The sequence below is a fragment of the Macadamia integrifolia genome, chromosome 2, assembly GCF_013358625.1.
Source record: "Macadamia integrifolia cultivar HAES 741 chromosome 2, SCU_Mint_v3, whole genome shotgun sequence".
In the NCBI taxonomy this organism is placed as follows: domain Eukaryota; kingdom Viridiplantae; phylum Streptophyta; class Magnoliopsida; order Proteales; family Proteaceae; genus Macadamia; species Macadamia integrifolia.
Window position 1 is genome coordinate 35,446,685 of NC_056558.1, and position 23,765 is coordinate 35,470,449.

The 23,765-nt window shown below is 38.1% G+C and overlaps 1 protein-coding gene across 1 annotated transcript in view; it reads left to right on the forward strand.

The window, feature by feature from the left end:
• The first annotated feature begins 14,879 nt into the window (after nt 1–14,879).
• LOC122059695 (COBW domain-containing protein 1-like) overlaps nt 14,880–23,765 on the forward strand; it is a 19,867-nt gene continuing 10,981 nt past the window's right edge. The window contains exons 1-6 of the mRNA XM_042622673.1: nt 14,880–15,324; nt 15,714–15,779; nt 16,056–16,236; nt 17,070–17,266; nt 17,597–17,647; nt 17,747–17,838. Coding sequence (XP_042478607.1) covers nt 15,013–15,324; nt 15,714–15,779; nt 16,056–16,236; nt 17,070–17,266; nt 17,597–17,647; nt 17,747–17,838 — 899 coding nt within the window. The 5' untranslated portion in view covers nt 14,880–15,012. The remainder of the gene's footprint in view (nt 15,325–15,713; nt 15,780–16,055; nt 16,237–17,069; nt 17,267–17,596; nt 17,648–17,746; nt 17,839–23,765) is intronic.

Consider the following 23,765-nt stretch of genomic DNA (forward strand, 5'->3'; position numbering starts at 1 on the left):
TTGATGAATTATCGCATAATTGTTACCCTTTTTTTTTTTTTGGGTGTGTGAGGAAGGGGGGGGGGTGGGAAGGTGGGATAGTGGACCTTCGCACCAAACGTTCAAAAGAAAAAAAAAAAAACCTTCGCAACAAAAAATAAAATAAAAGGTCAACCCAGTAAAGTGTAACGTTTCCAACGGATTTGAGTAAGGAGAAAATCTCTCAGTGAAGTTACGTAAAAAAATTGTGTATGGAGCCTATAATATTACATGGACCCAACAGCCTATCCAATGATAATCAAGAGGTATACCACCCTTAGCGACGAATAACACCCCAAATATCCTCAATAGAAGGAAAATTTTATTATTTTATAAAATCAATCATATTTGAGTTTTTCTTCACCCCTTGATCAAGGGGATTAGGGGTGCAAGTTTGGCCCTGATGGTCCGAACCTACCCTTGGCCACCCTGATCCCAAACAAGTATCGATCCAAAAATTTTGGCCCTGAGGGTCAGCCCGACCCTGAGTCAGGGTTATGGCGGGTAAGGGTTAATGTCTTTGGCCCGCCTAGCCCACCATGAACCCGGCCCTGATTTTTTTACCCTAACTTTTGGCCTAACTTGGCCCTGGTTTTTTCCCCTAATGTTGACTTTCGATTTTTTGTTTTCTGAGGATGTTCTCCTCTTTGTTTAACATGACAAGGGTTTTGAGATCTTTAGATTATTTGTCTTATTAAGATGATTTCTTTTTTTATCATGACAAATAATTGAAAATTTTTGGACTATTTGCTTTCTTAGGATGATCTCCTCTTTGTTTACCATAATAGTTGGAGTTATTTGTATTGTTTGAATGTTTGCATTAAGATGTTCGACTCATGACAAGTAATTTGTGACTTTGTGTGTGTGTGTGTGTGTTTTTTTTTTTTTTTTTTTTTTTTTTAATCTCCTCTTTATTATGAATATTTTTTATTTTTTAGTTATTTCATATTTTGCAAGGTCAGGATCAGGGTATACCCAGCCCTTGATGGCAAACCAGAGTCAATCAGGGTCAGGGTCAAGGTCAATTACGTTCATCCTGATCCGACCCTGAAAAATCAGGGCAGGTAAGGGTTGGGACTGGGTTGAATTTTTGCGAGTCAATGCGGGTTTGGGCCCAGTTGAGGGGACTCAGGGTTGGGCTAGGGTTTTAAGAAGCTCGGCCAACCCGGCTCTATTGCACGCCTAAAGGGGATGAGGGATCCGACTCCTATAGAGGGTATCACACAGATAGCGATCCAGCTCCTTTCCTTTGTGTCCATCACCCATGTCGGTCCTTAACTATTTAGGCGAGTGACATATGGCAAGGCAATGATCCAATGGTTTGAGAAAGGCGCGAAAAGATGAGGCACTGACGAAGACTCACAGAACGAGGTGTCAAGAACCGTTGGATCATCACATCACCACATGGTGCTCGCCCAGGTAACTATGGGCAAGACATGGGCTATAGGCATTAAGGAGAGGGGCCGAACCCCACAGATAGTACCCATATGGGCTTGCGCTTTTGACATTGGTTTGGCTCAGATCCGATGCTGTAGATTGCATTTCCAAAAAAATACCCTTTGATGATGGATGACCTATACCCGTTATTAGTTGTTTGGGTGTCTCCTCTTCTCCCCCATAATCGCAGAAGTCTCTTGGTGGGAGAAGATTTTGGAGAAACAGAGGAGAGTCGGGTTGTTGCCTCTTCTCATCCTCACCGCCTCAAGTCATCGTTGCCTCTCCTCATCCTCACGAAAACCTCCATTGGTCGGAATTGCATCGGTTGCTCATCCTCACAAAGTAGTACAAACCCCTATTTTTGGGCTTTTTTTCCTTTCTTCCTTTGAGCACATCTTTTGTTGTTCTTATTTTTTATTTATTACTTTTATGTTGCAGCTCAATCACCATATCCGTCTCCTAAGTCTTCAAAAGCATTGCTTGGAAGCTTTAGGGGACTCGTGTGGTCAGTCTCCAACCGTTCAAGACCCTAATCTCAGGAAAAATGACCATAAAGTATACATACCTGTGATGAGCAATACCCGTTAAAAATCAAACATAAATCTAGAACCAAAACTACCACATTACCTGCTTGCATCTTCTATGATAAAGTCCCACTGTTGTTACTCCCTTAAGCCCACCCAACTCCTACAATGTATTGTGTTCTATAATGAGTGGAAAATGTGATCTTTGTTTGATATTGTTCTGTTATACATTTATACATTTAGGAAGTTATTTGTTTCTAATTTTGGAATATAGTTTCTATTTTATTCACTAGCCCATATCATTATATTAACCCATTGGATGGAATAAAACTTTAAGTGTTTAAAATACTAGGGAGACCTAGTTTCAGTGGTAATTTGGGATTGATTGAGTTATACTTCGGGAGTAATCGAAGATCTACTATTGTTGGTTTAAGTTCCTATGATTTTTCTTATGGGTGAGATTCTATAATAGACTATGGTGTTAGATTGATCATTAAATCCATTATTACATGGTGCCTAAGGTAATCTTTTGTTTGTATTTATAGATAATTTGATCAATTCTCATATTTTTTTATAATTTATCATTTCTTAGTGGGCAAGCCTATGGCGCAATGGTTAAGTTATATTATTGCAGCATGTTGATCACACGTTCGAAACTTGGAAAAAGCATCCCCTGCAAAGCATGGGTAATATTGTTTGCATTTGCCCCTCTCAAACTCTACAGTAGCGGGAGCCTTGTGCACTGGGTTGCTCTTCTTCTTCTTCATTACAAATATAGGATTAGTTAGATCATTTGATGCATTTTGTTAGTGGGGTCTTTGTTTATGCATTCAGTTGTAATTGACTTCCTAAGATTTATCTATTTATGATATTTTATTTTTGAGAATATGTATGTATAAGTTATGATACGACCATTTGTTTATTGCTATTACATGTATACACTTGACTATTTGCCTCCTTCAGTTATTTGAGGCTATATGACTTATTTCCCTCCTATGGTAATTGAGGTTTTCAGTTAATTTATGCATATTTTGTTCAATAGCAGAGCCTCATTTTGATCGAGGACTCATACTAGTGTGTTGGGACATTCAAACTCAGGCCCAATGTGCTTCATCGGGTGAAGTGTTCACATTTGGGAGACACATATGATAAATGAGATATTTAGTATTTTTTCTCGTAGGACTCATTTGGTTTTGGAGTCCGAACCAATTTTGAAATAAGCATGATGATCACTATTGCATGTAATTTTCATACCACCCTTTCATACTGTTCAACCAACATTGGTGAGGTTATGAACATTTTGACATGTTTGATTCCATACCGATTTAAATGTGATGATCCGCACAATTAGGAGTTTTGTAATTTCCATCATGCCAAGGCATTTAGCTTAGGTTGCACTCTATTCAACACATTTTATTTATGGTCCTATTCAATTTGTCTAAACCGGAGAATCATTTAAAATAAAAATTTTAAATTTAAAACTTGTAACATATGTTGCCCAAGTGGGATATTGTAAGTTTACTTATTAGGTGGACTAGCTTTGCCCAAAGTTTTATTTCTAAAATTGGTTTAGTGGTGTTGATTACAAAAAAAAAAAAAAGTAAGCAGAAATGATTCAATATTAGTAAGTGATCTCTATGGAGATATTGGATTCTGTTAACACACCTTAATGGTATAAAATTAGAGATATTGGATTCTATTAGTACATCTTAATGATATGAAATTAACATTAGTATATGTGGGCCTAGGGTTTTCTTCCTTTAATGGAAAAAATAACTTGTATTTCCTTTTGTAGGGTTGTTCTCTACCCTCACTCAATATATAGTTGGCACTTGCCATTAAGTGAATAATAAAAAACCTAAATTGAATTGAGAGGGTTAGATTAGACCAACATTTATCGTGTTGTGCAATAAGCATACGACAAGGGAAATATTGTGGATTTGTTTTTACTACAACCATAAATCCAGGTAAACATGAACCTGCCTCTATAGTGATTTGATTGCATGCTTATTCGATTTCTGTATTATGTGTATATTTTTTGCTTTTAATAGTATCAGAGCCAATCATGGAGATGATGGGATGTATTTATGTTTTTATTTTTGTTATTGAATTTGTTGCCTATCAGTAAGAGAAAATAATAATAATAACAAAATTTTCACTACCATGGAATCAAGCCATGCCTATAGCTATTGTTAACTATTTAGGATGCCCCCTAAAAGGGCTTACTAGCTATTGGATCTAGCCATAGGGTCATTGATTTCATTCTCTCTTTTTAGCCGCTCATAGTGGTAAATTGAACAAACCTTATATCTCAAAGGTGGTTTGTGTTACACCCGTGCCCTTACCTAGTTAAATTTGAACCTTGTGATAGATATCGAGCCGGAGATATAGAGTACCAATGGGTTTTGGCTCGCAACAACCCATTGCTAAAAGGGGAGGGATGATCCTAGCTGCCCATGCATTTCATGTCTGTCAAACTGAAGGGGATTCAAATCTTCCAACCACAAATGGCACGTGAATTCGCACCTCTACACTTGAGTTTCAGCATGCATTAAAATTGCCGAAAGGCTATGTACATATCCTAAGGTAACCCATTATGGAGTGATCAATGGAGGACAACAAGCAACCAAGGTACAATACTGCCTTGGCAACCAGAAACAAGGCCACCGAAAGCACTTGGGTTGAATCCAGTGGCCCTTATACTACTGATTTGGTTTTGATGCCGGTGGGCCCCGCTACCCACATCATGGCCAGCCCTGACAGACCTCCCACATTCCCTTATACCATTCCCCATGACTTGTACACCTTATGAGTCTAGGGAAGTGGACCCACGTATCTCGAATGGTGACTTAACCTACTTGAGTCACAGACAAGTGCCCAACCACAGAGACCCTAAGATCTTCACTTACTATAAATAAGAGAAGAGAGTTAATTTCTCACTTCTCACTTGTCCAAAACTTGTGAGGAGAAAATGTGAGAAAGGAAGAAAGAGAAGAAAAAGAGGAAGGAGAAGGTCTCCCAGCTTCCCATTTTGTTGCCAGATTGTTGCCGGAGGTAAGTACTACCTTTCCCTATGACCTCTTCTCTTTCATTTTGAGTTTTACCTTTGAGCAAGGTAGGGAATCACCGGGTTGGAGGGGTGAGCCTCAACCCTTGCACTTCCCAAATGTCGAGAGAGGGTGCATCGCACTCCCCCAAGTGTTTGCCAAGCTCAAACCAAGCCGGTTGAGCTCTGACAATACTTTTGAGCAAATGTGGAGTTAGGGTTTCAACCTCTCGATTGCCGTATCTCCCAAATGGCTCGATGGAATCGGGATCTTTTTTACTTAAAGGGATGGTGGGAAGACCCCCTACAACTTCCACAGAACGAATCCCAGCAATCAGACCAGCCAAAGAACCCCCAGATGTTCCAACACACATTTCTGGGTAATCATCGAAAACAGCCACCGGAAACACCTGGGCAGGATTCGGTGGCATATTTTTGGTAAACCCTGGACCCTTGGGAAGCCTCTACCAAGGCCACTGAAAACATGGATGATATTTTCGGTGACCTGGAACTTGTTTCCAGTGGCATATTTTCAGTGACCCTTAATATTCTGGCAAAATTGGCAGAACTTGTACCTTTTGGGGTAGCCCTTGTGGGTCCTCCTCCGGTGTTTCTGATACTCGTTAACACTCATCTACCTTTGTACTTAGGGTAGAGACAAGCACGTAACTGCGAGACCTAACATGAGTTGATATGACATACTTAGAACATCACCTATCCAAGCTATGACCAAGGTGAGTGGTGGTTGACTTTAATTTTGGAGTGTTTAACATGTTAGGATTGTTTACATGTGCTAGAATCTAGTAATGATTCTTTAATTTTTTATAATGATTATGTTTATCTCATAAAATGCTATATGTATATTGAATTGTGTTATATTTTATGTAATTGGAAATTAGGATATGATCTATATTGGGTGATGGGATACAGTGTGGTTGAGGTGGTTCCGGTATTGTGATCACCGTGTGGATGTTGCATACATGCATTGGGTGTGCATTAGATTTAAATATAATCGTGGATTGCACTTTGTGGCCAATGGTGATTCTGGTATCATGCACTCCAGGACTATACTTGAAAATAGGTGCGCTTTATGGTCGATGGTAATTTCGGTATTGCGTATCCCATATGTAATTGCTTGTATGCTAGATAGGCTTGGACATGGATGCGATGTGGCCGATGGTTGATTCTAGTATCGTAGTCTATACTATCTGTATCATTATGCAAGGCATGTAGTATTTGCGGTTAGGTTATATTCCATATGCTATGTCCCCTTGCCAACAGGGGGTAAGGTGTTGGATAACTCAATTGTGGTATGTTTGAGAAACCTTTCCGGAATACCATTCCCGTGGTACTATGTGATTATTGCCAGAGGCGATAATTAATCTGGCATGGCCGATGGTAATTTCGATGCCGTGACTGCCAAGAGGGGGTTATCAAGGATTTGTTAGGTGCCTGATGGACACATTTCGGGACCGATGGGCTCCTAACCATGACTAAGGTTTGTATCTCTGGGTGACTGATGTACGAATTCCGGGACTAAGGATACAGCCTAATGCGTCGTAGTAGTATGAACCCGACTTAGTTGTATATTAGGTGGTTTAATAAATAAATATGAATTGCATCATTCACATCATGGACTATGTGCTTAATTCTGCATTCATCCATTTCATCATAAAAAACGTGTATGTGCTTGCATGGACCCCACCTCTCACAGAGCTAGTTGGAGCTCACCCCATGTATATATATATATATATATATTGTTTTTTAGATGAAGATGTAGGTATGATAGTGCCTTTCAAATGTGACCCTACTTTCTTCGGACCTGAGTATGGAGCCGATGACTGGTGGATGCCAGAGGCCGAAGAGCACAATTCAGATTGTGCATGGGACACCTGTGCATATGCAGCACCTTGAGACGAGTGCTCATCTTCTATTATTTTGATACCGAACTACAGAATGGTATTCTTTTGGGATTATTATTTATAAGACATGTATAGATGTGGATGAAATAACTTGGTTATGTAATATATTATCATTAGATGGTATCTCCATTTTAATTAAGATTCCGCTATATTTACACTCTAATTTCATTGTATTATTTATTTGGTTCGGTGTTATGTGATTGTGATGGTTAAAGTACTGCTATCAGAGATCCTGGTAGAGACGTGAGATGAGTAAGCGTCTTACTCACACTGCTAATATCCTAGCACTTGGAGCAAGGTGCGGGGTACCCGAATGCTCATGAGAGAAAGAAGGTTGGGGATGATTGATCCGGGCTACTACCCTTATACCACCGTAGGTGAGTCTTCATTTGGTCGAATTCGTTTAATGGTGTGAGGGTAATATTTTGGGCTTCACAACTTTAGAGGTTCTTGTCTTGCCACCGTAGATGACAGAATTTTTAGAGTGGTATTATTCAAATGTCTCGCTTGCATGTGAAAGAATTCATTGTGTTGGATGATCTTATCATTGTAGATGACCCCAATGACATTAGATATTTTCCTTATTTGTGTGTTTTCTAAAGTTGTTATTGAAAATGAGACTGGGATAAATATAATTAGTCTCACTTTGCAAGTGAAATAATTCATTGTGTGTTGGGAGATCTTACCACTATAGGTGACCATGATGACGTTGGATCTTTCCCTAGATTGTGTTTTCCTACGTTTATTGAAAACGAAACTAGGATAAATCCTGTTAATAGCTCAATTAGTTAGGTTTAAATTATTGGGTTGTTAATATGCCTTTTACTTTTGTATATTGTATGTTTTTTATGTGAATATATGTGATCGTATTTGCTAGCTTTGACTTTCCAATTGTCTTTTATAAAAGGGTAATTTACAGCGCCACCCCCTGAAGAATGCCAATATTAGAGAGACACCCCCTCTCTTTCACCAAATTAGACTCGGACCCCTTGCCGTCAGTTATCGTTACAAAATATATAAAAAATGCTGACATCAGCAATTCAAAATTTTCTTAAATACCATTTTACCCTTAAAATATGGAAATACCAAAATTGCCCTTTATGGTTGTATTCTCAAAATCGATTGAAGATCCCTTCCGCCACCGCCGCCTCTGCTCCATGTCCGCCGCGTAATTCAAAAACTCATGAGGACTCTTATTCCTCCTCACCACCTCGTTTTAAACCCTAAAATTAACTCTGCATCTCTTCACCACCTCGATTCTTCGTCCTCCTCCCGACCTTTCCTCTTTTCTGTCCTCCATGGGTTGTGGAGGTTCGAAACTTGAAGGCGACGACGATACAGCTCCTCGAGGACTTCGCCCCTTCCGCCGTAGAATCGATGAGATTAGGTAGTGAAGGAGCAGTCGCACCTTAACGAAGGACCCCGGTGCCCTCTCTTCCAAACATCTTCTCCATGATGAAAGCGAAGAAGGTCATCACCAAGATCAGACCACGGACGCCACCTACTGCGAGATCCGAAAAAGCGTGTCCTTCTCCATCGCCGCCGCCGTCGCAGCCGCCTCTGCTCCATATCCACCGCCGACAGATCCGGCCTAAATGCTTTGACGATTATACAGAAGCAGTGCGATGCGCGATGGGACAAGAAACAACGGCTCATCGAGAATTTTGCAGCGGTTCAGGCACCGACAATAACGACGCAATAAGGCTTTCTTTTTCTCTTTTTTTAAATCCTCTTTTTGGTCAGCGGTTCAGGTCCGGCAATAAGGTTTTATTTTTTGTTTTTTAAATCCTCTCTTCTTCTTCTCTAGCTCTTCTTCTTCTTCAGGTCAGCAGGACGGTAGCAGCTGTGAGCCGTGTTCTTTTTTTAGGAAGCTTGAAGATTTTGGAGCCCGAGGCTTCAGAAGAATCACAATAGGGTAGGGAAGAGAGGAGTCCTGCCGCCGCCTCTGCTCCATATCCGCCACCGACAGATCCGGCCTCATCGATCCAAATACCGGCGATGGAGATCCGACGGAGAAGATAATCGAAGGTTGCGTTTTTTCTCCTTTTTTTTCCTTCAATCTGTTCGGAATCTGCAGTCTGTGGTGGTCTTGGTTGGAAATCCGGCAAATTATGGCTGAGATTTGTGGTTCTCTGTATTTGAAAGCTTCACTGTAATGTAAAAATATGAGTTTTTCAATAGCAAGGGTATAATGGTCATTTTAAGTCGACACTTAACAGTGACTGACGATAAGGGGTCCGAGTCCAATTTGGTGAAAGAGAGGGGGTGTCCTAATATTGGCATTCTTCAGGGGGTGGCGCTGTAAATTACCCTTTATAAAATGTTTCTCTGGCTATTATGATAATGGTTTTTTTTTTATGTGTTTCTTGAACCAGTGGTTGTTAACTTCGATGAAGGTAATATTCTTTATAAAAAGTGGGAAGAGTTAAATTAGTTTTATGTGAAGATCAGTGGGAGTAAGTTCATGAGTCATAATTTTTTGTAGAATTGTATTATTATAGATAAAGTGATTATTAATCTACTATGGTTTTGACTTCAAAAGTATTTTGAAGCATGCTACAAATATGAGATTTGTTAGATCCTTTGACAGATTTTGTCAGTAGGATTTTTGCTTATGTATTTAGTTGCAATTAACTTTCAATTTTTATTTTTTTTATGATATTTTATTCTTAACAATATGCATGCAACATTTATAATATGCCTATTTGTTTATTGATATTATGTGTACTTATTTGACTATTTTATCCTTAAGTCATTTGAGTTTATGTGATGTATTTGCCTTCTATGGTAATTGAGTTATTCAATGAATACATGCATATTTTGTTCACTAATAGCATCTCATTAAATTGATGACTCATATTAGTGTGTTGGGACTTGGGAATTTAGGCCGAATCCTATTGTGCTTCCTTGGGTGAAACGTTTGCGTTTGGGAAACGCATATGGTAAATTAGATTTTCAATACTTTTCTCAAAGGACTCATCTGATTTTGGAGTCCATACCAGTTTTTAAATTGGCATCATAATCATTGTTGTATGTAATTTGTATGCCTCACTTTCAAACTATTCAGACCAAGTTGATGAGGTTATGAATACTTTGACGTGTTTGATCTTATATCCCTTTAGATGTGATGATCCACACATTTGTGTGTTTTGTAATTTTTATTCAGATTAAGACATTTGGTTAAGGTGCACTCCATTCAACACTTTTTTTGTGCTCACATTCAGTTTGTCTAAATGGAGAATCATTTTGAATTAGTTTTTTCAAATCTAAAACTTTGTGATATATATTGTCGAAGTGGGAGATTATAAAATTTTTATTAGGTGGGCTAGCATAGTCTAAGGTTTTATTTTTAAAACCGGTTTAGTGGTCTTGACTATAAAAAGAGTAAGTAGGAAGGATCCAATATTGGTAAATGATCTCTATAGAGATATTGGATTCTAATAGCACACCTCAATGGTATGAAATATATATTATTATGTATGGACCTAAGGTTTTATTCAATTTTATTTATTTTGCAGAGTTGGTTCCTACCATCACTCATTATATAGTTGACACTGACCCATTAAGTGAACAATAAGAAACCTAAAGTGAGTTGAGAAGGGGGTAGACTAGTCTGACATTGATCGTACTGTGCAATGAGCATATGGCAAGGGAAATCATTGTGGAATTGTTCAACTACAACCATGGATCCAAGTAAGCCTGAACCTATCTCCGTAGGGATTATATTGCATGGTTATCAGATCTCTATGCTGTGTGAATATTTTCCACCTTCAAAAGAAGGCCCAAGGCCATCAATTTTGCCATAATCATGCTTAAAAGCTGAAAATAATCATAGTTCATATTGATTTTTGGGCTTTTCCTTATTGCTTAGAAGTAGAAATGAAAGGTTGTGCCAAATATGCCGTTTAGTGTTAACCATCCACTAGTTACCCCCAATCAAATGGTGCATCGAATTTAGGTCACATGATGAGGGTTTTTTGTTATCCATCCGGTACATCCATTGTGTATATGTTAAAATAAAAGGGACAAAATAAGCAAAAAGAGGTCACTCGAAGTGCTAATCTGGAAGAGCATAATATCATATTCATAAAATTAATTAAACAAATAGCTTAAACATATTGTTCTATAGTTTTACTATTTGCATCTTCTAATAAAAGGAGGGTCATATGGCCTTCATGGCCTCAGTGAAAACATGATATCATATTTGTAAAACTTATTTAAAAAAAAAAAAACTTAAACATAATGTTCTATATTTTTATGATTTGCATCTTGTAATAAAAGGAGGATCATATGCCCTTCATGGCTTCAGTGAAAACATAAAGGTTGTAAAACGGTTTATATCTGAACCAATTGCAATACACTTTGTAACCTATTCCCCTCCCCCCCAAAAAAAAAATCTTTCCTCTTTCGAGCATTTTAGAAATGGGGATAGTGTGAGTAATTTTACTAAATGTTTGTGTTGGTTAAATTGGTTCATACAGTTTAGCTTAGTCAAATGGCTGAACTTGAGTTAAAGCTACAAAGATAGGGGGCTTAACTAAGCCAAAAAAAATGAGGAGATCCTTCGCCTACCTTCACCACTTAGTCGGGACTTTAGATCTCTTAGGATTTGACCATTACCTTCACCTTCACCTTCATGCATTTCAGTCTTAGTCTTGCGAATTTCTGTCAAATTTCTTTTTTACATGGTTTAATAGATTGAACAAAGAAGATAAGTACAATTAGAAATGCATTGAAACAAAGCCTCACAGAAAAATATGAACGATCTTTTGTTGTGACAAAATATATAAAAGGATGAAATAAAATGGGGTAACAATTTTTTTTTTTTTTTTTTTTGCATCAAGAAAAAATTCCTTTTCTTTTATATGCCAACCAAAACACAGAGAAAAATACATTCTTTTCTTTCTTTTCCTGTCATCCAACCATAGCCTTAAGGGAGGATTTCCTACAAGATAGTGTTGGGATTGACTTTCCACATCAATAGCCATTTTTTCCATGTGGAAGTTCTTGTGGGGGCACTAATTCTGTAGACATTTTGACTAAATTCATATTTTACTCACAAACAAAATTTTAAAGAGTGTATCCCCATGTCTTTTTATGAAGTTTTTTTAAATTGCTTGAAAATATTAAATATATTAAAAAAATAGAGTAACTAACATATAAGTACAAAAAAACTCTTTATGTGGTCGACCTTAGAGTTAAGATGAACATCAAATATAACATGCGATTTATCCAAGAAACTCCTTATCTACAACAATGGCTAGATGAAGTTAATTAGAGGGGCGCAATGATTTATCCATGTGGCAAATGAATTATCTATGTGAGAAAATCTCAAATACCATTGTTGCATGGTTCCTGGCCCTAGAAACAAGGGAGAGGGTGAAATACCCCTATCACATGAAATACAAAGTCACATCCCTTCTGTTGCCCATGTGCCCCTTTGTCGAGTGCAAGGACAACAACACCAGGAAGCATTTTTTTTCCCCAACAACATCAACAACAAAGCTTAGCCTTATCCCAACTAAATGGGGTTGGCTACATGGATCCATAAGAATTTAAAAAATAAAAAATAATTTTTTTTTTTTGGACATCCCACTCACGAACAATCAACAACTCAGATCCTAGCCCTCCAGGCAGCTCTGTTAGATGTCATATTAGGGTGAAGACTTAACATTTGCATGTCTCTTCTAACTAACTCATCAATGATCATTTTTTGTCTGCCCCTAGCCTTTTTAGCTCCATTCATTTACATCTGGTCACTCCTTCGTACTGGGGCATCCAAGGGCCTCATTTGGACATGCCCAAACCATCGTAACCGACATTCTTTGAGCTTATCCTGAATTGGGGCAACTCCTAAATCCGTTCTAACCTGGTCATTTTTTATTCTATCTCTCAAGATTTTGTCGCTCAATATCATCATCTCAGTCACACTCAACTTATCTATGTTACGCTTATTAACTACCCAACATTCTACACCATACATCATAGCTGGTCTTATGGTTGTTCTGTAGAATTTTTCCTTAAGCTTTAGAGGAATACGTTGATCACATAACACTCCAGACGCCCCTCTCCATTTTACACATTCTACTTTAATTTTGTGGAAAACATCATCATCAATCTCACCTTCTTTGTTTAACGTAGAGCCTAGATATTTGAAAGTCAAATTGCGGGATCTCTCTCCCCTTAATTTTCACTTTCTCGCTATCAATCCTTAATCGATGGAAGTTACACTTCATATATTCCGTTTTTGTTCTACTTATCTTGAGACCTCTCGATTCCAAAGTATATCTCCATAGTTTCAACTTATCATTAATCTCTCGCACTGTTTCACCGATCAGTACAATATCATCTGCAAAAAGCATGCACCACGGGACCTCTCCTTGAATATTATTGGTTAAATCATCCATGACCAGAGTAAATTGGTAAGGGCTCAATGCGGATCCTTAATGTAACCCAATAGTAATTGAAAACTCAACACCTTGGCCTCCCACAGATTTCACACTAGTCACCACATCTCCATACATGTCTTTAATTATATTCACGTATTTACTTGACACTTATTTTTTATCTAAAACCTGCTAGATTAAATCTCTGGGAACTCTATCGTAGGCATTTTCTAGGTCAATGAAGACCATATGAAGATCCCTCTTGTAGGTTCTAACTTTTTTCATAAGCCTCCTGAGAAGGTAGATCGCTTCCATAGTGGATCTCCCAGGCATGAAATTGAATTGGTTCTCTGAGATATTAGTTTCTTTTCTTAAGTGAACTTCTATTACCTTCTCCCATAGTTTCATAGTATGACTCATAAGTTTTATGCCTCTATAATTGTTGTAGCTCTGGATACCGCATTTATTTTTGTAAATTGGGACCAAAATGCTTATCCTCTACTTATCAGGCATCTTATTTGTGTTCATAATCTTGTTAAACAGCCTGGTCAACCAAATAACTCCACATGGTCCCAAACTCTTTCATATTTCAATTGGGACCTCATCCAAGCCTGTTGTCTTCCTTACTTTCATCTTCCTTAAGGTTTCTTTAACCTCAGTTACTCCTATCTTGCGTACATACCTATGATTCCTGTTGTGGAGCAGGCTATTCAAACCACTCCTATTAGGGTTGTCTCCATGAAGTAGGTTACAAAAATATTCATCCCATCTCCTCTTTATGTCTTCATCCTTTACAAACACTCTACTATCCTCATTCTTAATACATTAAACTTAGTCGAGATCCCTATTCTTCATTTCTCGAATTTTAGCTATCCTATAGATAGCCTTTTCCCTTATTTGGTATTTAAATTGTTGTAGAAGTCATCATATTTTCTTGCCCTTGCTTTCTCCACAATCTTTTTTGCCTTGTTCCTGGCGGCCTTATATCTTTCTTTATCGTCAACTTCCCTAGTCCTTTGCCAAATTTTAAAATTAGTTCAAGCTATAATAGCAATGATTGGTTTAATTTGATCTACAATATCTTGATGGGCAGTGGCTTTATTACATAGGGGACAATGTTTTTTAGTTATGGCTAATTATATGATGCCACGAGAAAATGGGGAAGCAACAACAAAAGGGTTGCTTTCAAATTAAGAACGGCATGAGAAAAGAGATGGACAATGAGAGAAATTTGAAGCGATGAGGACTTGCTTACTTATTTGGATGAATCCTCGATTAATGACAACATTTTTTAGACTTGAATAACAAATTAACAATACCATTGCGTTTAGAGGTGGAACAATTGACCAATCCTTATTTTTTTTTGGTTAAAACCAAAAAATTCCAGTCCAATGGCTGTTGTACAACGTACCATATTTGCCCAAGGGGACGTGATTTGTACAATCAGATCTGTTTGGGACAGTTATTCTCCAATGGAAAAAATATCTAGACTGATTTTACAAAAAAAAAAAAAAAAAAAAAAAAGAAAAGAAAAAAAAAAAGACACACAGACTACTCTGGAAGACTCGAATTGCTGTCTTCATTTACGAAAGTTTATAATTGAGCCTGAAATTCCGCATAAGACCCTTAAAGCTAAACGCAGAACCTCCCCCTTTCCACTGCAAGTGGAACAAGCTGTTATGGCTACATTGTCGATGGACTTAGCGACTACTTTCATTGGGTTAGCGAGTCGACTGGCGAACACGCTTAGAGTTCGGACTACAGTGTTCTCACTTCCATGGAGATCAAAGCTTCATCTATCTTGGAGCTTCCAAACATCTTCGGTCGACCTGAAAATGGTCTCCAGTTTCTCAAATTCGAACAGACGTGTTCGTTTGTTTACGGCTGCAGCTGCCACAACTGAGAATGAGAACTCGGATGTTTTGACCAAGATTCCTCCTGATGATCGAGTTCCTGCTACAATAATCACTGGGTTCTTAGGGTCTGGGAAGGTACTTTCTTCTATTTTCATTCGTTAGTTCCTTTTCCGGCTTCAAATTCTTTTTTACTCGACAAGAATTCAAGCACACATGTTATTGTTTTTGATGAAGAGACAACCAAATGGTGCTCCTTTGGGTCAATTCTTCGTTTTGTTTTCTGTTCCCTTCCACTTTCGTTTGAAAAATTGTTTCCAATAAATAAAGTTTTAGATGGAGCATTCTCAATATAATTTTCTTTGAGCTCTTAGAAAGAAGCTTAGTAGGTTTTCCTTTGCTATATATGCCTGTTCACTGTATCTGATGAAGTCTTTATGCAAATTGGAATGAATACTTTCTGGTGCCATATTCAATTGGAGGGATTACATTTTTAGCCCGCTTGAATTTGGACTTGTTTTATGCAGACGACTTTGCTGAACCATATATTGACCGCTGATCATGGAAAGCGTATAGCAGTGATTGAGAATGAGGTAAGGGTTGAGTTGGCCACTGATTATTATTATGTTCAGATCCCATTCTAAAGTCGAATATCAGTCTCTTTTTCTTTTTCTTCCTTTTTTTGGCGTGGGGGGGCGGGGGAGGGATTGACTTATGATGAATTTTCCATTCTTTACTCTTTCGCTGGGGCCAAAGGTAAGATGATACTTTTGATTATTGACAATAAGAAGGAGTTAAAAAGTTTAGCTGGATATAATTTGAATACAGTTTTACTTTGGTTTTTTTTTTATTTTTTTTTTATTTTCCAGTTTGGTGAAGTGGACATTGATGGTTCTTTAGTTGCTGCCAAAACTACTGGGGCTGAGGACATAGTTATGCTCAATGATGGTTGTCTCTGCTGCACTGTGAGGGGTGATCTTGTTCGGATGATTTCAGAGTTGGTGAAGAAAAAGAGAGGAAAATTTGATCATATATTGATAGAGACTACAGGTAGGCAATGCATTTCACATGTAGTTTATCCGGTTAGAATATATTATGGAATCCTCAAGTTCTGGTTATGACTTAAGGCTTTTACTTTTTGAGGACATTCCTAAGACCTTTCTAGGTGAATTACGATATGCTTCATGGAAAATGAGTCTTGTCAGTTTTTTGATGAAGATAATAAGTTTTATCAGTTATATATATATATATGTATATATATATGTGTATATATATATATATATATATATCAGCTTCTTTTGTTGATTTGTATTATGTATGAGAACAGAACAAATTTGTTCTTTGTGACAAAAGAAAACTAAAGACAGAAAAGGAAACAGTTATGATAGCAGGGCTACTTCGTTCTAGCGGCTCCTCATTCAGCTAAAATGTAATGTGTATGTTTGTGATTCATCACAGATATTATTGTAGGTACAACTCAGTATGGATATTGTTAAAACTTATCTGTGTACAGATCATATATTGTATTCTCTTTTTTCTTCTCTCCTGGCTAGTTCTAGGCACTAAGACATCGTGAAATTGTTTGGCATTTGTAAGAAAGATTCTTAGCTACATAGAACTGTTCAGTCCTTAAATTTAGTTGCTGTTAGAATATTCACTTAACTTTGTTCTTTTATCAGAATTAGTTTAAAGAAGGAAGTGGAGAGAAATAATTCTGTTAAGGCTTTCTATTTTGTTTTGATTTTGATTTTGATTTTCTTGGATTTTCCAAGTCAATCCAGCTTGCTTCAAGCATCAGTTCTCCAAGTTTGATGATTGCTTGATCTTTTCAAATGTATTGAGTGTGTGATTCTTTTCCCCCCACCTTCTTGCAAACTTTGCAGGATTAGCAAATCCATCACCAATCATCCAGACATTTTATGCAGAGGATAAAATTTTCAATGATGTCAAGCTGGATGGTGTTGTAACCCTGGTTGATGCAAAACATGCTGGTTTTCACCTTGATGAGGTTAAGCCCAAAGGTGTCGTTAATGAGGCAGTTGAACAAATTGATTACGCTGATCGCATTATAGTGAACAAGGTAGGGGATATTGTAACATATTTGTTATACTGTTGGATTTGGTTTCTGGCACCAAACCATCGGTCAACCTAGCTAAGGCAATTAGAATTGTTGAAAACCTGAAACTGTCCCACTGCTTTAAAAGAAATGGTTGATGTCAATCATGAGTGTTTTGTTTTTGATGATGTTACACTCACAAAGCAATTGTAGCTGTTTTTGGAACCGTTACATTACAGTATATGATTGTGTTCTCCCCCCCCCCCCCCGGGGCAAATTCTTTTTCTGGAAATATGAAATAATTTGCTCTGAACTGAGACTGATGTACTCATCTGATTTCTGCATTTCCTCTAGACTGACCTTGTCACTGAACCAGAAACTGCTTCCTTGATCCAGCGTATAAAGGTGAGAAATCACACTTCTGTTTTATTTCACATGTGCCTTGAGGCTCTGCATGTTTGATGTTTTAAATTTCTGTTTTTTGTTGGGCTCTACTGGGTTTAGGATATAAATGGCATGGCTCATCTAAAACGTACTCAATTTGGCAAAGTTGATTTGGATTATGTTCTTGGTATTGGAGGATTCGATCTGGAAAGGTTATATTTCTTTCCCTTTTAATGTTGCCATGATTTGTGGGTTCCATTTGCCATTGAACTGCAAAGCATTGTTCTCCTTTACTTGTTGATTTATGTCTATCACAGACTTCCAAACCTATTACACTATTTTCTGCTTTTTGTTGAAATCCAATTTCTTTGATTTTACTTACTGCTCGACAAATACCATTTCTGGACCCTTTTTGTGTGCATGTTGTGCTGCTGTGGTCGTGCATAGGATATATAGGTGTTAGAGTTTGGATAAAGGTATGCAATTGCATTTGTTCTATATTGATGCTGCAATATTTGTTTTGGTTATGTTGTTGACCATTTATTCTTCACAAAACTTTTCTCAGTTAATGGTTGGACGTACTATATTTCCTCAATCTTTTATTCTTTAAGCTTAGAAGATCTTAGTTGTGAATTTAGTAGTGTGTTGTAGGCTTCATACTAGGGCTATTCTAAGTTCCTCTACTCTACTTGACTTCCTTTTATGAGCAAGGTTCAAGATTTTGGTTTCAAGCCTGGTCGAAACCGAAATATTTCGACCAAAACTAAAATTTCAGTCGAAATCTGTGCAATTTTGGCTGCAAGTTTTGATGAAGGATTTCAAGGTCAAAATGGTCAAATTAGGTCCTGAAACTTTTAGCAAACCCTATTTTAGGCCCTCTAAACATAATAGAACCTTTACATTTCAAAATATCAAACCCAAAATGGTACCTTGACTCAGAAACCTATACATTGCAACTTGCACGTTGTTGTATACATTCTCTAATATGGCCTATTCCACCCAAAGTTTAGTACTAGAACACATGTAATTCAGTTAAAACAACTTAAATATGCATTAAGAAAGAATAGTTATAAAATTATAAACCATGTCATAACTCGTACGTAATACATGGTTCATTACAAAGGAGTCAGATATTTGGGAGTCAAGAATATAAACAGGTCACCCCTATGCCCACCCTAGAGTCCTAGTACCACATTAAGTTCTGGATAGGATCAAAACGGCTAAAATGTTGTTGTTGTTGCTGAAGCAAGTTATCCTCTGTCTGTATCACAAAAGCTGGCCATGTCATAGCGTGGAAGAAAAAACGAACAAAGTCCTCCACAACAACCCTATAAATGGAATCGTCAACATATTAGAGGTACCCTAAACCTAGGGTATATATCTCTGAAACATGAGGAACTCGATCGAGACCCACAACTACTGGATGTTGCCTGTGGACTGGCACCGACATGTATGGTTGATGGCCTAGAATGATTAATGCTATGACTGACCCTCATACTCAGAGGGTAATGCTGATGAAGAGCTAAATTTCTCTTACCCACCATACCTAGGATAGTCGGAACTGGTGCTCCCTATAGCATATAATGGTGCACGCCATTGCTCCCCATGCATACTACTCTCCTCCTAATGAGAGTGTTAGTTAAGCTCATAACATTAATGTCCATGGTGCACGCCCCCCCCCCCAACACGCATACACGGAACTCATTGAGCTGACTCTCGCCTGTGAAGTGGATCGGCTCTAGCTCTAGCTGGTGGTACCCCTTGTGTATCCCTGTAAATCTCACCCCATCACCACCACCCATAGTTGTCAAGGTGCCAAGGTGACCCGAGGTGGTGGAGTGGTGCCTAAGCACTTGGGCAACTAGGCGTTTCCTGGGCGACTTTATTTTCCCTCTTTTGTAACATCATTAATATGCTACATATACCTTGTATCATAAAAAATCAACATTAATCCACATCAAGTCATCAAAATTCAATAATAAGTCATTAAAGCCCAACAATTAGAGAAATGTTTTTCTCTAACAAATTTGACTGGCCAAATGATTTTATTTTTGCATGAGACTTTTTATATTAGGTCCAACACAAAAATCAGCTTTCCAACAATTCTAAGATTAATTTAATCTAAGTCGTGATGAAAAAGTTATGTTCTTGTTAAACTTATTTTAAAGTTCACGAATACTGTTGAAATCGCGTAAATGAAAATAATTTTATGGACATCAAAACAAAATCTAAGCATTTGAAAGTTGAAAATTGCCCCTATAACAAAACATCCAGTTTTTGTTCTTGAACTAGGAGGGTCTGACTTTTTATTATTTTGGAATTTGATTTTTAAAATATTTTTGTTGGATTCAAATAGGGGTATTTACTTATTTATGAATAATATATTAAGTAAATGAACATTTACTAAAATGATATTTGATATAAATAAGTGTTGCGCCTTGTAGTAAGGCGGCAGTCGCCAGACCCCAACTAAGTTGCCTGGATGCCTAGGCGATGACTTGACAACTATGCCACCACCACCACCATTGTCATAACCATCAGATGGGGCTGGTGTGTGAGTGTGGACATTAGAATGCGACCAGTTGATGTCCTCATCATTATCCTTGCCAAATTGAGACTCAAAAGGTCGGGGTGTCTATAAATGAACATAACCTTCTCGAGATGCCATAAACTCATCGACATCAATAACCATCTGACTAGCTATCTTTGGGTCGCGCTTATCCCCAAGCCGATTCATGACTGGGTCACTTCGATCCCTCTCCCGCTTCCACTCATATAGGGGATCTCCACATCATCTGAATTCGCCTGAAAAATGTTGTCGAGCTTGATTGGATCTTTATCACCCTCCATTGCTATGCGTATGTGTTGCATCTTTAGTTTTATGTTATAATGCACATACCCCATTTGCTCCAACCTTGCATGACCCTATCGGTCCCGCCTCTTGGAGTGGATGATTGAGAATGTACTTTATTTGCACTCTCATCTAGAGGTTGAACATGTCTGGGAGAGCACCTTTATTGTTATCTTTCTCAAGTAGTCAAGTTAGATGCATCACTCTTATAGAGCACCAACCATTCACTTATATTACGATCGTTTATGTTAAGTTATTGTACTTGGTACACATGTATATGAATTGAATGGAGATAAAAATGACAAATAATGCAGTGGGTCTACCATGAATTGTGGTTTCTTGACCAGATTTTGGGGCTGTACAACCGAAAGTTCCAAGAGCATTCTTGTAGGTTTTTATTAGTACTTATTTCAAACGTTGGTAATGTTTGCATTAATACGAAATCCAGTAATTGCTTGGATTTGACTCCAACTTGGCCACCACATCTTCCACTGCATACATCAGTGATTAATTTATGCCAAGTCGACGTTTGCACTGTTACTTGGGATTGAGATAATATGCTGGGAACGATATAAAGAACTTTTCAATGCTTTTAAAGATGTAAATGGAATGGTAATTAACTTAAGTACCGTAAAATAAAAGTATAAAGTTTCCTAGACGTAAATGGAATGGTAATTAATTTAATTACCTTAAAATAAAAGTATAAAGTTCGCTAGCCCTATGCAGTGGATGCATCAAGTGCTTCTCCCATCGATCCTCAACAATCTTCAAGTATGCCCTCACACCACTTGGTAGCGTTTCTCTTGCACGTTCATCATTTTTATGAGTGCATACAGGTGTGGCAAGCTAGGCTTCTTATAAAATTCGACGATCCTTGATACCTTTACCACTGGCTCTAGTATAAGAGTGAACTTCTTCAGGTCTTGTCAAAACTGGTCACTAGATATGGTCTCCTGTGACGTAGATCAAAGCTTGAAGAAGAGGACAAAACTAAGAGTCAGAAAATAATGTTCACAAAACACTGTTTATGTGAGTAGTTATTTGGGTCCATTATCTCCTATTTTAGTTCCCATCTATTAGGTTTTGTTAGGAGATTTAGTTTCCTATTTGGTTCCTCTATTGTTAGTCAAGTAGTTTCTATTTTTATGACTTAGGCTAGTTTCCTTTTTGTGTTCAATTGTTAGTTTCTAATGTATTTTTACTTGGTTAGCAAGTTAGATACCGATTAGAAAGTCTTATTGCAGTCAAGTAGCTTCCTTTTTTGTTATGCTTTTGTGTTCAAGCAATGTAAGGTTATTTAAAGCCCATCAATTATAATGAAAACAAAAAAAATTTAGTTGAACAAAAAAATAAGAGGGCTTATGCTGTTGTGTTGTGGGATGCAGTTGGGTGAGATGCCTAAAGCAGACGGGTGAAATGCCCATTTAGAAATTCTTCTTCCCCCTTCTGAACCCCTCCATCGATTCTCCTTCTTTTCTTTATTTTTCTTCGTTATTTATTTGCTGTGAGAGTGTTTGAGTGATCATTACAAGCTTATTGAAGTTCGGAAGTTCCATTAAAAGACCAGTTTGAAGGCTTGTGTAGCTGCTGTACTGCAGAACTTCCATGAAGTTTCCTTTTTCATTCTTCGAGCATAAACTCCCAACCAGTCATCAGTTGAAGCTCATCTTTTGAAGGATAGTTGGGCATCACATGAGGGACCTTTGCTCCAAATTTGAGATTCATCGGAGGCTGAAATCTCAAGATATCGAAAGTTGTCAAAAGTTTCCTAATTAATGTCAACAACATAATTCTCAATTCAACCATCAGAATTGGCTCATTTTTTGAGGGCTTGTTGACCCATCTAAGACCTTCATCTACTCCAAGTTTCAACTCCATCTGAGCTACGGTTTGTGAGATCTCATATTTGTTTCTTTTCAGCCAAAATTTTCAGATCTTGCATGGGATTAGGTCCTTTGTGATCTTGTCTTACATCATCCTGTGCTACCCTACACTATGGCATCCAATTCCCTCCAACTAAACCAATCCTTTGAAGCAAACATGGGGCTCAGGCCAACCATTTTCTCTTCAAAGCTTTTCAATGCAATGTAGTTGGTGGGAATTAAAGAACTTCAGGCCTCAACAAATCTCCACCGCCCTTCTCCCTCAGTAGCTGTTAAGCATATCCATGGTTCTGTACAAATGTGGCCACTTGTTTTACCCGCACGATTATACCCACTACCATGGATCTCTTCTTGTGCCTTTTAGCATGAGGTGAATGCAGTAGGCTGCACACGGTGTCTAAAAGAGAGAGTACCTGCTGTTGTGCATCAATTTGTCACCAGCCTTTTAAAAGGTTGCACTTGTGGTCCGTCAGCACTTGGGTTTTGTACCCCCAACTCCTTCACATCTAGTCCGCCCATTATGACACATCACCATCATTGCTCCCTTGTCCCTTTTAAGATTCAATTTAATCTCTTAGCTACTTTTGTGGTGCAAATAACATTCATGGGCTCCTTCACTCCCGGACTAACCTTCCCCATAGTGTCAAGCATACCTACTAGTATGGTCCCTTAGTGGCATTAGTTGTGATGCTATAATAGAAGAAAAACTTCAAAACGACATTGCCCACTTTACCTTTCTAATCATTTGCTGGTTTCAATGTTTGTTCCTTTTTTCTTGGTTTTTTATTTGTTTTAGTTTTGATTGTGCTATTTTAGCTGCCGGGGTTGGCTTTTCCTTGTTGGCTTAAGCCTTCCTCCCCCCCTCTCTCTTCCCCCCCTTTGTATATTCTTCCTCCCTTGGTAATGAATTATTTATTCATCCAAAAAAAAAAAAAATAGACTTGCTTAAGCTTTCTCTATCCGGTATCCTAAGTCCTAAATATGCAAGATCCTGTTGAAGGACCTCAATAGGGATATCATCACCATCATCATTTGGTACTAGTGGTGGGGTTGCTCTCACACTCTGTGATCTCCTGAAAGGCAACTCCCCCTGCCTTTGCTGCTTCCACCTCTCTCCCCTAACTTCGGTGCAATCGCTTACCATAGGAACCAGCTCAATTCCCATCTTTGCAGCCCTAACCATCTATGTCCACCTAATGTGTGGCCCTGCTTGCTGCCTGAGCCTGCCATATTTGTCTTCTCTCTGCCTATGTCTCCACATCAAGTCATCAACATGCATGTAATCACAATCAGAGTCAGCCCATGTTGCTAGTGGGTGTCTTATTAGCATTGCATCGTCAAACTCCTTTCTTTCCCTTTGCTTTTCAAACTTCTCCCGTTATGAGTCTAGTGGCCCCCCCCCCCC